The sequence below is a fragment of the Plasmodium gallinaceum genome, assembly GCF_900005855.1.
Source record: "Plasmodium gallinaceum strain 8A genome assembly, contig: PGAL8A_v1_152, whole genome shotgun sequence".
Taxonomy (NCBI): domain Eukaryota; phylum Apicomplexa; class Aconoidasida; order Haemosporida; family Plasmodiidae; genus Plasmodium; species Plasmodium gallinaceum.
Genome location: NW_021628316.1, coordinates 1,355,350 through 1,371,100, shown reverse-complemented (window position 1 = coordinate 1,371,100; position 15,751 = coordinate 1,355,350). Strand labels below are relative to the sequence as shown.

General features: G+C 16.7%; 2 protein-coding genes across 2 annotated transcripts; one reads left to right on the top strand and one right to left on the bottom strand.

Moving 5' to 3' along the window:
• Positions 1-243: 243 nt before the first annotated feature.
• PGAL8A_00534500 (cell cycle associated protein, putative) lies at positions 244-8,313 on the bottom strand (the record flags this gene model as incomplete). Its single annotated transcript, XM_028674190.1, has 5 exons — positions 244-282; positions 393-496; positions 623-971; positions 1,195-7,768; positions 7,976-8,313. The coding sequence occupies 5 exons, from the start codon at positions 8,311-8,313 to the stop codon at positions 244-246; spliced, it is 7,404 nt and encodes a 2,467-aa protein (XP_028530568.1).
• Positions 8,314-9,206: 893 nt separating this feature from the next.
• Positions 9,207-15,750, top strand: PGAL8A_00534400 (conserved Plasmodium protein, unknown function; the record flags this gene model as incomplete). The annotated part of the gene is made up of 2 exons (XM_028674189.1): positions 9,207-10,749; positions 10,910-15,750. 2 exons carry the CDS (start codon positions 9,207-9,209, stop codon positions 15,748-15,750), a joined length of 6,384 nt encoding a protein of 2,127 aa, XP_028530567.1.
• Between the last annotated feature and the right edge of the window lies 1 nt (position 15,751).

The following is a 15,751-nucleotide window of genomic DNA, read 5'->3' as shown; positions in this document are numbered from 1 at the left end:
AATAACAATACAATAAACACAAATTATTTTCATTTTCTAATTAAAAATGTATCAAAATAATTGTTAAAAAACAAAAAAAAAAAAAAAAAAATATTTTATATAAAACAGAAGTCTTAGCATTTTTTTGGATATTTATAAATCAGGATAAAATTTTACTATAGAAAGTAGAAATAAGTAAATTTTAAAGAAAAAACCGAGTGTACATATTACTTGAATTATTTTCACATTATAATAAAATTAAAATTAATCTTCTGAATCGCTTGTATTTTTTATTAAGAAGTGCTTAAAAAGAAAAAAATATATAGTAATTTTTAAATAAATATTATATGTTATAATAAATTATATATATATTAATATTGTAATTATTTTATTTTATTTTTTTTTTTTTTTACATTTATATAAGGATCATCTTTTGATCTTATCCATTTATTAGATTCATTCTCAGCTCTTTTTAAAATAGCTTCTTTTATCTTTTCAGGAAATTTTACAATATCTCCTATAAATCAAAAAAAGAAAAAAGAAAAAAGTAACATTAATCTAAATTTGTAAATAAAAATATATATATAATTGAATTTTATAACTATATATAAACATTTGAAAATTAAAAAAGATATAAGTTTACCTGATGGTGTGATATATTCTATATTTTCATTAAATTTAGGTAATTCATATTCACCCATTGTTGCATTCATAATTGATAAACTATTTTTATTATAGCTGCAATTAATTTTTTTTATATTAAAATATGATGGTTTAAAATATTTGAACATATAAAGCGATGGATTTAAGAAATTAATATTATCATATATTTCTGGTTCTTCATAAATTAATTTTTTTTCTTTTTTTTCTTCTTTTTCGTTTTTTTTAAAAGGATTATAAAATGTCATATCTTTCTCCTCATTTTTTTTAATTTCTTTATTTAAAACCTCCACAGAATTAAATCCATATAAACACAAATTACTCATTAATACCTATTAAATACAAGGGAAATTTTATATTAAGAAAATATATAAAATATAACATATTTGTAATTATTATTATTATTATTATATACACACATATGCTAAATTTTAGAAAAAAAAAATTTTTTTATCTTCTATTTTATTTTATACACACATATATATATAAATATATATAAACTTTTTTATTAATATTATTAAATTTTAAAATATTTTTTATTTATATTATGTATACCAAAATTTCATCTAAATCACAGCATATATCAATAGCTTCGATGTTTTCCCATAAATCATTATAAACAGGTGTGGGACTAGCTATAAATATTTTTTTTTTTTTTAAATTGATATTATCAATTATATTATTTTGTTCATCATTTCCATTTTTCTTTTCATTTTTTCTATTTTCTATATTTGTTTTAATTTTAAATTTATTAAATATATTAGTATTTGTTGCTACATTTAATGAATTGCTTTCTTTTTTTTCTATAAGAGAGAATTGACCCCACATAAATAAAGAATATTTTTTGGCATTTATTTTAGTTATTATACAGACAAAATTATCTGAACATGTAATTTTTTTTACATAAATATTAACAAAAATTTTAGTTAATGGATAAACAGATATTTCATCAAGATTTACCAACTTTTTTTTATTTAATCCTAATATACATTTGTAATTATTGCCCCATATATATAGAGAATTTTTATTTGTCCTTAAGGAAATATTAAAGCTATCTTTACATAATATAGTAAGGCATCCAGAAATTAAAAATGTAGGTTCATAAATATTACTATTAAAATATTTTAAATTAATAAAAAAGAAATTTCCACTAATATATAAATCATTTGTGCTAGAAATATATCCACTATGATATGAAGCACAATTTATATATTTAATAAGAATTTTATTTTTTAAAAAATGCTTAATAATTTTTGGATACCTAATTATAGCTTTTTCATATTTTTGACCACATTGACCAAACGCGTTGCTTCCCCATGAATACACATTCCCATTTTCAGACAAAGCCAATGTATGCTCAGAACCACAACTAATATAATTAATTTTATTTGTTTCATTTATTACCTTTGTAAATTGGATTACTTTTTCTATTTCTCCATTTTTATTTTTTTTTTGTATTATTTTATAATCACTTATATCATTTAAAAATTCTGAATAAGTTTGAGTTATATACCTTTTAGAAATGGTGTACTTCTGTTCATATTGAAATATTAAATGTTGTAAATTTTTTAGACGTCTATCATAAAATTTCTTTTTATTTTTTACATCTTTTTTTTTTTTCTTATTCAGTTCATAATTATAAGAATTATTATCTTTGCTAAAATATTTATCTATAGAACTGTTTAGGGAAAAGCTTTTTTTACCATCACTACTACTACTACGTTTATTACTATGACTGTCATTAATATCATAATAATTTTTTTTTGTTTTTGTTTCTGTTTGATCATTTATTTGGAATTTTTTATTATCCTTTTTAATTTTTTCTTCAAATGATTTTTTCTTATTTTGAATATTTTCCTCTGTAATAATAATAATTCTTCTTTCTTTCTCATTTGTATCATTATCGAAACCCTTTGGAAAACTATTCATGTAATACATAGAATTTTTTTCATATAAATTATAATAACCAAGTTGACCATAATCATTAGACCCACAACTGTAAACAAATTTAGAATAATAATGTCTACTATTTTTATCTTCATTATATGTAAATTCTTCACTACTCATTTTCTGATTAATTAAAAGAATTGTATGAGTTTTTCCAACAAAAATTTGAACAGATTCAAAAACAGGAATATTAAACAACGTTTTTAGATTACTGTTTGTAGACTCCTGAAACATATGCTTCATATGAATTATTTTTAGGATTGAATTTATTTTGTATGCCCATGGAAGCATGTAGTAATAAGATATATTTTTATATAATTTTAAATTAAATACAATATTAAATAAATGATTTTTTTTTTGTAATTTTTTAAAATAAAAAAAATACCATTGTTTTAACAAAATGTTATAAGTTAACAACTTTAATGCTTTTTGCTCTTTTAAAATATAATAATAATAATTTGGAAAGTTGCTTTTTTGTAAAAAATAGTATTTTTTTTTTTCATATGCACTACTATATATATTTAAATGAAAAGCAGAAAAAACTTTTTTTAACTTAATGAAATTCTTCCACCAAATTTGAATTTTATATATGCTTTTTTTAATTTTGTTATATCTTATAGCTTCTAAGCTAGTATGAATATATGCTTGAGTAAAGTATATAGCATTTATTAGAAGGTTATATTGCTTTTTAACAACATAGCTTTTATATTTACTTTGTATTTTAACTACTGCTTCAGGAATTTTAAATTGTTTTTTGATTATACTTCTATTATAAATATTTTTTAGTAAATAATGATAATTCATTTTTGTAATTACATTGGAATACATCATATATTTTCTTTTTATAGATAGAAAGCATATTTTCAGAAACAACTTTTTCTGAAAATTAACTAAACACATATATTTTTTAAAATAAGATTGAATTAAAGTAGCACATCTGTTAGGAATAATTACCTCATTTATATTCTTTACCATTTTTAATTGTGTTATATAAGTCTTAACAACAACACTAATATTTTCAATAGCTTTTCTTTGTGCTAATTCTAATTTTAATTCTTTATATTTTCTTTGCTGTATTATTTTCCTAAACCATGCTTGTATATATAAACAAGAAGCATGTCTAATTAATTGTTTTTCTTTATTAATAAAATTTTCTCTAGATAATTCTAATGTTTCTTTGGTTTCTCCAAAATATTTATTCCTAACTATAAAGCTATAAAATATCAAAAAAGATACTAATAAATTTTTTTGCTTTTGTATTTTGTTATAATTATAAAAAAAAAGAAACTTTTGCATATAATTTTGTATTATCTTAATTTTGTGTCTATATAATAATTTAGATTTTTTATATTTATAAGATATATAGCTATTTTCTATCCTTCGTATAAGTGGTACTACTGATTTTAAATATTCATTTTTTAAATTTTCTAAAATAAAATATACATATTTTCTTATAAATATGTACCTCTGAAAATAAAATGTATTTTCAGATATGTTAAAGTTATATAAAATTATTTTACATAAATCTTCTAATTCATGAATAGATAAATTATTTAAATAATTAAACTTGTTTTCACTGCTATCCATTCTTATATTATTTTGTATAGTTTTATTTTTTTCATAAATATACTCATCATTAATTAATGATTTCTTTGATATACCAGAATATGTATTGGAGTATTCATTTTCTTTATTATAATCCTTTTTATGCTTTAATTCATAATAATTTAAAAGTTTTATTAAGTCTTCATCTTTGCTAAAATGAATACAGAACAATATATATTTTTTAATAAAAGATAAATATGTTAAATTATAATATAAATATTTTGATTGATAATTAAAAATATCATTTAAATATAGTTTATTAACTACGGATGTAATGTGATGTTTACTTATTTTTTTATTAAATTCACTAAAATTCATTATGCTTTCTACAGGATTATAATTCACATTTGAAATTTTTTTTTTATTAAGTTTCATATTATTGGACAATAATCTATTTAAAGAAAGAGAAAAATTATTTTTGAAAATATTACTACGTAAACTTGAAATTCCTTCATTATCTAATGTAAGTGATTCATTATGTTTTACAAAATTTGAAATATATTTAGGAAGAAAAAAATCCTGGTTTTTTTTTTCTTTTTCATTTAAAACAAGAATATAAAATTTTTCATAAGTATTGGTTACTGTGTTAATAAAAAAACAAATTTCATCATACAAATAATTGCTTTTAAATCCTTTTAATGGAATAGTATCTTTAAAAAATATATTTTTTAAAAATTTCATATGACTATTTTCAATAATTTGAATTATATCATTCATTGTATATATATCTCTAATATTATCTAATAGCATATTATCACATTTATATGTTGTCTTTTTACCATTATAATGTAATATGGTGAATTTTTTTTTTTTGTATATTTTTGACTTATAATTATTTTGTTTTTTTGTTTTTATTATGGAATCTATTAATTCATTTATCTTTTTTTCAATATAAGACTCGTCATCATTTTCAACTACTTTTTGTTCTAAAAAACAATTTTTGTTTTTTCTTACATATATTTCGTTATAATAGTGTGTTAATTCCTTTATAGTAAGATAAAAAATATGCATAATTTTATAATATTCAGTTTTTATAAGCAAACTTTGACTTTTTTTTGATTCATTGTAAGAATTCTGATAATCTATAATACTTAAATATTTATATGTAAATTTTTCTAATAGATGTAATATTTTATTTTTACCGAAAAATATTTTATCAAAATGAAAGTTAATTGAATTTTTTGCATCATCTTTATAAATAGAATTGTTAATATTTCTAAATTTTTGTATACCTCTAAATATTGCATCCTCACAATTAGCATTTTTTTTATCTAATTCATTTAATGTATGTATAATGGAACTATCAAGATTAAATAAAGACATTTTTACATAATAAGAATGCAATACTTCATCATATATATTATTAATGAGTTCATTTAGATTATTTTTCTTATTTCCTTTATTGTTTTCTACTAAATTTTCTACTAAACCATTATTACAATAAATAAATAGAGAATATTTAGTAATTACATTTCTACTGGTATTCTTTAGAAATTCATTCACTTGTTGTATTATTTTTATTTTCAATCTAAAAAAAATATTTGTACACAAATTTTTTAATTTTATAGTATCATTTAAAATATTTACAAAAATGTTTAAATCGACATCTAATAAAAAAGATATATATTCTTCCAGTATATGGCCAGCGAATACTATAAAGTAGTTATATTTTTTTTCTCTTTTGTCAAATGAACTTTTATTTGATTCAAATGTATCATTACCACTTAAGTTTTCATTGTTTTCACTACTCTCTCTTGTATTATATCTTTTTATATTTAACTTACTATCTTCCGATTTTCTTCCACTTGAATTTTCATTATATTTGTTTCTACTCTCATTTGCACTTTCTTCTTTCGTATATTTACTTTTAATAATATTATTAATTACATTAATCTCATCTACATCTGAAAATGAACTTAAACCACTACTTAAATAATTATCTATATTAAAATTAAATAAATTGTTAAAATTATTTTCTTGTAATTCCTCACTTTTTTTTCTAAGCAAAAAGGATGAATTATTGGAATCATTATGTGCAAAAATATCTTCATTACTTTTTTTTTCCGTTATTTCCCATTTTCTTAATTTCATAAAATCTTCAATTTTAATTAATTGAATTTTTAAACAATTTAATGTCCTTTCCTCATTTATTTTTAAACATCTTCTAATATTAATATATACATTTATAAAAATAATTGCAAAAATTATTTTATTTATAGAAATAATATCCTGCTCAGTAAAACCTAATTCTAAAAAATTGGAAAAGATTCTTTCAATGTCAGACGTTTTAAGATCAATACAAGGAGATTCAATGTAATTTTTATATATTTTTTTTATATCTAAAGGATGCAATTTTAAGACTTTTAAATTTTTATTAGAATTATCTATCAATATACTCTGAAGAAGAAAAAAAAAAATGAATGGAATACTAATAAAATCATTTTTATTAGAATTATTATCACTATATTTACTTTTTTTATTTAATTCTGGTTTATTATTTATGTTATCTTTATAATTAGAATTTTCCATTATTTTATAATAATTCTTAATGTTTTGATATCTTAAATTATCTGTTGAAGTATTAAAATGATTAAAATTTTCTATATTGTTTTTTATACTTTCATTAGAAGATTTTTCTTCATTTTCAATATTTACACTAATTAATTCCTCATAAAAATCAGTTATTTTTTTGCAAATGTTTGTTACATTATTTTGATCATATAAAAAAAAAGGGGCAAAATTAAAATATAATATTTTATTTTCATTACAGTAATGTATTATATAATTATAACATTTAGAATTAAAAAATAAATTAATGATACTCATAACTTTTTTATAATTATGATATACCTCAGAATTTTCCGTTTTTATTATATGTTTGAAAATATATTTATTTATTATATTTTGGTTACTGTATTTTTCACCATATATAAATAATAATTTATTTTCAAAATTAAAAGAATTAAACGTAGAATTTTTTGCTATATATATATTACTAAAACTAGTAGAATTAATTAATTTCTTTGAATTATTATTAGTAACAATTTCTTTATTTCTACTGTTATTAATATTGAAAACTAAATTAAAATTAATACGAATTTTACTTAAAATGTCTTTATGCAATTCTTTAATTTCATTGTTGTTATTATTAATTAAATCTTTTTTAATATCAATTAAGTTTTTTTTTTTCTTCTTTTGTTTTTTAAGTTCTTTGAAATTGTGTCCACATATTTTATTTTTATCTGATTTTCTATTTATATAATTAATTACTTTTTTAATTTCTTCTGAACTCTCAGATTCTTCTTCCAGATCTGAAATATAATCAAATTCAACTTCTCCTAAATTTTTTTTCAAAGCATTATTTATAAATGAGTAAAATATATAATTATTTTTATTTTTAGATTTAAATAATAATTTATAGAAAATATTTATATGCTCCGATGGGTTTATTAAAAGAAGAATATTATTAAATATACTTACATAAATATTTTCATTATATCTTTTAATAATTATATCGGAAATATCTGATCCATCTTTATATATGTAATAGATATCATGTATATTACTTAAGTTGTGGCTAAAAAAAAAAAAAAAATAAAATAAAAAAGGAAAAAAAATAATAGAAGAAAAAAAAGATATAAATGATACAAGAATAAAAATAGAATAAAACAAATGTATAGAAAAAGCTTCATTAAAAATAAAAATTTTATTAATAAAACAAGACAAAAAATCATAACAAATTATGATATATATATATATGTAAATATACAATAATTAACATTACCTTCTAGTATTAAATGATTGAAGATTAAATATATCACACTTTTTTTTCAAAAAATAATCATATTTATTACGTAAATTTAGTTCGTTATTTTTGATAATCAATTTTTTTTCTTTTCTTTTCTTTTTAACCAAATAATCACCATTAAAATTTAAATCTTTTAAAACACACAATTTATTGTTCTTTTTTGATTTGTAGTAAACTTTTTCATTTGTTCTATTAATATTGAAACAATTAATAATGGCATTAGAATTATTATTGTAGTCATTTGTTTTTCCTGTTATTTTATTTTCCAAATTAAAAAACTCCAATTTTCTATTATCAATTGATATATTTTTCATATTTATTAAATAATCTATATATATATATATATGTACTAATATTTAGATAAAGAATTTTAACTACATCTATTATAATGAAAAAAAATACTAAAAAAGAAAATAAAATTACTCCTTTAAAACAACTAAAAACATATTTGCGATTCTTATAAAAAAAAAAAATTTTTAATATATTTTTTAGTTTTAAGATTTAAAAAATAAATATATGTACAAATAATATATAAGACAAATTAACAATAGTAAAGTTAAAATATACTTTAAATAAATACAAAAAAAAAAATAAATGGTATTTGTTTAAAACTCTCGCTAAATAAAAAAAAAAAAAAAATAAAGAATATTAAAAAAATAATAACAAAATTTAAATATAATTTTACTAAAATTATACAAATAAAAAAAAAAAAAAAAAAAACAAAATAAAAGAGTAATATCAACTATATGGAAGTTTATTAACAAATAGAACAATACAAAAAAAATAAAATAGAATAAAATAAAATAAATAAAAAATGAAATACACATAAATGCATATATTTACATATTTTATATAAAATAAAAAATACATGTGAAAATTTATGTATAATAAATATATATTATCTATTTTATTAAAATTTAAAAAAAAAAAAAAAAGAATAGATTTATCGTGATACAAAATTTTAAGAAATATTATAGGTAAATAATTTTAACTTATAAATATTTCAAAAATAATTTTAAGTAGAATAAATAATTAAATAATAGAATAAAAAATAAAATAGTATAATTTACAATTTTGTTTAAAAAAAAAAAAAAAATAAAGAATGGAGAATACTAAAATTTTTATGACAAAAAAAAAAAAAAGTATACTAAAAATGAAAAAAAAAAATAAAAAAGGAAATTAAAAAATAAAAACAAAATAAAAAAAAATGGAAAATAATATAAAAATTAGAAAATTTATGAAAAAGAACAAAAAGAATAAAAAAAATAAACTTGATGAAGAATTTATTGAAATAATAATTTATAATATTTTGTCTATGATAATTGTTAATATTGAATTAAATAATAAGTATGCAAATAATAAAATCATTGATTCAATTATTTTAAAAAATATCGATTTTATTATAAACAATATTTTTATATTATCTTTTGAAAACATTCAAAGATTATTATTTATAATTGATTTAATTTTAAATAATGAGGGAGTATATTATAAATTTAACAAAAATGAAGATAACAATTTAAATAGTAATAAGTTTAAAATGAATAAGCAAAAAAAGAAATATACAGAAATAAAAACGAATGAATTATGTGCTAGTTTTGTTGATATTTATAGTTTAAATAATTATATTAATGATATTTTCATATACATAGAAGAAAAAAATATATATTTAAGCATATTCAATTTGGGTTATATATTTAAAAATAATGAAGATTATCAAAAGTCTTTTTTGAAGAGATATAAAAATTATACTTTTAAAAAATTTTTCGTTGATATTATAAAAGTATATAACAAGACAAATAAAAATATGAATTTATTTTTAAAAAAAAAAAAATATTTAAATTTATATGAATCACTAATAAGTTATCACAAAGAAAATTTTAATTTATTAGACAAGGATGATAAAGATGAATTGTCAACTTTAAGTGATTGCATAAGCTCTTCCTCTACAGATAATCATTCAAATATAACTTATATGAAAATAAATAATAATGATATAAATTTTATAAGATCAACTAAAGGTGAAAATATTGTACCATTTAATAATAAAGATAAAAATAAAAAGGATATTATAAAAAACGTTGAAGAATATGTTGAATATAATATTATTACTAAAGAAAAAATTAAAAAGTTATATAAATATAAAAAAAAAAAATTACGTTTGATAATAAATAATAATTTCATTAATAAATATTCGTATCTACCTATTAATTTATTTCCAAATAGTGACTTAAATATAGCTAATATAAAATTTCAAGCTTTATCAGTTAATATACTAATAAAAATACACCTATTATTTCTTTACACAAACATTATATTATTTTTTGATTTATTTAATTCTTCTTTATATTTATGGGTGTATAAATTCATATCATTTCTTTTAAATGTTCTAAACAATTTCAATGCTAATTCATATTTTTATTTAGATAATTCTCTTATTTTGTCCCATTTTAATAATGATAATTCCTTTAAATTAAATAAGAACACTTTGAAAAATAAGTTCACAACAAAAATAAATAATTTAGATAACAAAAGAGCCTATATTTTAAAGAATTTTTTAGAAAAAAGTTTAAAAGAAAATAATAAAATAAATATTAATTTTCCAAATTATAATTATGGATCTATAGAAATTTATGAAAAAAGCAAAAAAAAAAAATCGAGAAAATTATATTTTCATCAATTTGTTAATATTAAAATATTGAAATATTATTCTATTTTATCTTTATTAGAAATTGAAAATTTTTATAAAGGTTATACATATATATATGAATATATGTTATTTTATTTTATTTTATTTTTTATTTTTTATTTTTTTTTTTTTTTTTTTTTGTTATATTAGCAATTTTAATTTCTCTTTTTTATATGTAATTGCAATAATCATATTCACGAAATAATATTCTTTTCTTACAGGTATTTTATCATCCTTATTAGGAGATATATATAATGAAACAATTTCTAACATTTGCAAATTTCAACGTAAAGAAAATTATTATGAAGTTTATTTAATAAATAAAAATAATGAAAATTTTAAAAATAATAACTTAGATTTATTTATTTTAATTGAAGAAATGAAAAAAATAAGGTTACATAATAACAATGATGATATAGTTATCAAATCATTGGAGTATCTTTATTTTTTTATTTTATTCAATTACATAAGTATTTTGATAGAGTTTTCTATTATTGACAATTTACATATAAAATATGATAACTTCTTAACAATTTCAAATTCTACATTTAACAACAAAAGAATTTCAGATATAAACTATATTCAAAATAATTTAAATATAACAGAAGAAAAAAAAAATAACTCTAAAGAGATAAATGAAATAAAAAAAATAACAAACAAAATAAATAGTTTCATAAATGAAAATCATATAAGATTAGAATTACAAGAATTTAGAAATAGTAAATATATATTAGAAGGAGTAAAAAATTATTATTTTTACGGTAGTTTAATCACACTACCTTTTTATATAAATCGAAACACGTTAGATTCTTTTTTTCAGATATACAACACAACAAACAACATTACTGATGACTCTAAAAATTATGTAAGTCATGATAACAACTACACTAATGGAAAACAAAAAGAAGAAAGTCTATTAAAAATATCCATATATTGCAAAACTTTATTAAGAGATAAATTAAGAAATATTTTAAATAATAACATTGACTTAATTTTTCATTTCGGTTCTTATTTAACATATTTTATTAGTGATTTCATTATTTTATTAAAAAAATATAATTATTTTTTATATTCTAATAGCTATAATTTTTTGTTATGTTTAAATTATTTATATATTTTATATGAAGACTTAGATAAAGAGTTAATTAATGAAATATATGAAAAAGTATTACATGCTATTAAAAATAGTTATTATACAAATATCAGTAAAATATTTATAATATATGTTTTTTCTTTTTTTTTAAACAAAAAATATATTGTAAATTTATGTGAAAAGGATATAAAAGAATTTTTTCCAAATTTTTTAGATTGTAAAGATTTAGTTATTATAAAATATTATTTTATTTTAAAATTATTAAAAAATAAAAATATAACAGTAAGTTTATTAGATATTTATAAAAATTTATATATATATTATAACTATGAAATAATAGAAAATTCATCAAAGAATGTTTCTATTATAAGCATCCTTAATAATGCTTCTATTGATATAGTGATTAAAAAAAAAATAAAAACTTGTTATAGATGTAATAAAGAAAAAATAAGTAGTGATTCTAGAAAATATCTTCATTTAGAAAAAAAATCATCTAAAAAAGACACGGAAATTCTTTATAATTGTAAGAGTGATAAGTATAAAAAAAAATACTCTAATAATCTTAAAAATAATTATATTATAGAACTTAATGATTTTTTAGAATATTTATATGGAAAGGATAAAAAAAAAAAAGAGGTATACAAAAATAAGAATATAATTTATTCATCAATTTTATTCGAAAATGAAAAAAAACAAAAAAATTTATCTGAAAAAAATTTAAAGTATTTTATTAATAATTTTATTAAAAAGAAGAAAAAAATTATAAGTAAGAATAAATTATATTTTTATGATTTTAATAGTAATGATAGTTTCTTAAATTTAAACAAAAATTCATTTAATTACTTATTGAAAGACAATTACAAAAATAAAAAAGATGATATTCTCTTTTCATCTTCTACAAAAGATAAAATTCACATAAATAATAAAGTTTTTTTAATATTTTCTTATCATTTATTAAAATTGCACAAATTTAATAATTTAAAAAATGAACTAAAAGTGATAATTGTTGATACTTTATTAATTAATATGAATGAAATGAATATGATTTTATTTGTTTTGAATTACTTGTATACAAAAAAGGAAATTAAATTATTCAGTTTTATTCAAAATGCTATATTAGAATTCTTAGAAAATTTAAAACCAAGATGTAAAATAATGAATTTTTTGGTTTTTTTATTTTATTTAGTTAAAATAAAATATACTAATGTCAATTTTATTACAAAAATATTAAATAATGTTTTGGAAAAATATAAATTTTCAATAAAAATTTATATGATTATAATTAAAATTGTAAAAAGAATATTGCGATATCATAATATTTATAATAATTATATACATATGTTAGGTATTTTAGAGAATATTAAAAATAACAAAAATTCATATTTATATAAAATTAGTACTTATTATAGTAATCTAATTGAAAATAAAATATCATTTTTAGAATGCAACAAATTAAAAAATAAAAATACGCATTCTTGTTATATTACTAATAGCTCCTCATTAAATTCTAAAAATTATATTAAAAAAGAAATAAATGAATTAACAGAAGAAATGAAATGTAACGAATTAAAATTTATTAATAAAAATATAAAATCAAATTTTATAAAGTTAGAATTTTATAAATTAGATAGAAAAAACATGCTAGCATTAAATGATAATGGTTGTAGTATTTTTTATATGCAAAATTATAGAGTAACTAAAAAAAAAAATAAAAAAATAAATAAAAATAAAAAGGAGTTATTTTTAAATAAATATTATAATGATAGTAATTTTAATTCTAAATTATTTTATAGTATATATAATGATGAATATTATGATATAAAAAATTATTATAGTTACATTGTTAATAATAATCATTATATATATTTTCCATTCATTTTGAAGTATACAAATGGTTCATCAAAAAAAAAAAAAAAAAAAAAAAAAATTAACAATAAAAAATTGTTTTTTCTAAATATCTACTTTGTTCATAAGATTGATTTTATTGATATACATAATGTATATATTCCATATATAGAATTAAATAATAATGATTATGACAATTATAGTAGTAGTAATGAATGCAATAGAGGAAAAAAAAACGTGATGAATATTATGAAAACTGAAAAAAATTGTGTTCATAATAACAATAAAAAGGAAACAATTAATACCATTTATCTTAATGAAACTGATTATTTTAGAAATAATAACAATAGAAGAAAATCAAATTTTGAATTTTCTAAGAACATTAAAAAAGAATATTATAATATAAATACTGATTGTATAGATGAAGAATACAGTAGTAATTTAAATAAAAATATTGTATGTAAGATAAAGAATGATATGAAGGTAAAAAGTCAAAATTATAGTAAACATATAGGTAGAAAAACAAAACTATATATATTTTTTAAAAGAAGTAAAATTTTTACATTAAAAAATAGTAAATTTTATTTCGTTTCATACAGCTATTTATTTTATATGATGAAAGTTAAAAATATAATTTATAATTATATCGAAAATTTCAAAAGAAAAAGTAATAAAAGAAAACATAATGAATTAAAACCAGATAAAAAAATAGAAGTTAGTAGAATAGACAAACAAGAATATATAAGAAATAAAATATGTAGTAATAATTTTTTATTTTTAAAAAAAGACTTTATTAAAAAAGAAAATTATAAAATATCATACAAATTAAAAAAGAACTTTTTTAAAAGAATGAAATACTATATAAAAAAAGAAGACGTTAATAAAAATTTTAATTTAAAAAAAAAAAGAGAAATTTTATATCAATATAAATTATTAATTAAAGTAGATGTAAAATTATTAATTACAACATATTTTTATGCATATGTAATTTATCTAAATAAAAAAAAAAAAACTTTTAAAAGTTTCTTAGGAAAGTATAAAATTAATTTTAATGATTTTTTTTTACCATTTAAAGCCTCTTATAAATATTGGAAATATATTTTTGAAGATTTATGGAATAATAAAATTTGTAAAATGTATAAGTCAGCTAAGTACCTAAATTGTTTATCACATCATATTTTACAAGTAATTAATGAAAAACTACACCCTTTTATAATTAATGAAAATCCTAATATAAAAAATGTGAATATTTTTAATTCATCTAAGTACAATATACATACAGAAAAAAACTATAACCTAAATGATAACTACTCTGCTTATTATATTGAAAACAATAGAAAAAAAAAAAAAATAAACCATGAAATACTTGATGAATTTTTTATTGATAACTATTCTCTTTATTCAGATGATTCTGATTCAAATAAATATTCTAAAAAAATAATCCATAAAGAAAGAGTGAAAAAAAAAAAAAAAAAATTATTTTTCAAATGCTATAATCCAAAGAACTTAAAAGAATTATTTAATTTGATAAAATGCTTTTATAATTGCTCTACTAGTGTAGACAAAGAAAATATAATTATTAATAATATGAGAAATGAAGAATATCTATGTAGAAAAGAAATGAAGTTAATAAATAATACTAAAAAAATGTGTTCTATGAAAATATTATATAATAAAGAATATTCTTTTATCAACGATAAAGCAGATGGTAAATTTTTTATTAATTATAAGGAAATTATAAGAAAAAGAATTAAAAACAAAAAATATATTACACTGAAAAACTTAAATAGAGAAAAGTACAAATTATTCAAAGAAATATATCGAAAAAGGCTTCATTTAACTTTATATAAATATTATAATTTAATAAAAAGCGAGAATAAAAAAGAAAAAAAGAAAAAAATAGATAAAAATAGATATAATAACAAGAGAAATTATAGTCCTATTAAAAAGTTTATAGGAATATTTTTACCACCAAGACATCATTTACTGTTAGTTTTTTATATATACAAAAAATCAACACTTGTCCAAATACGCACAGATAATCTAAATATTTTAAATTATTTAAATCCTTTTTTTGATGAATGTAATATTTATATATACATTATATTACTTCATTATATATGAA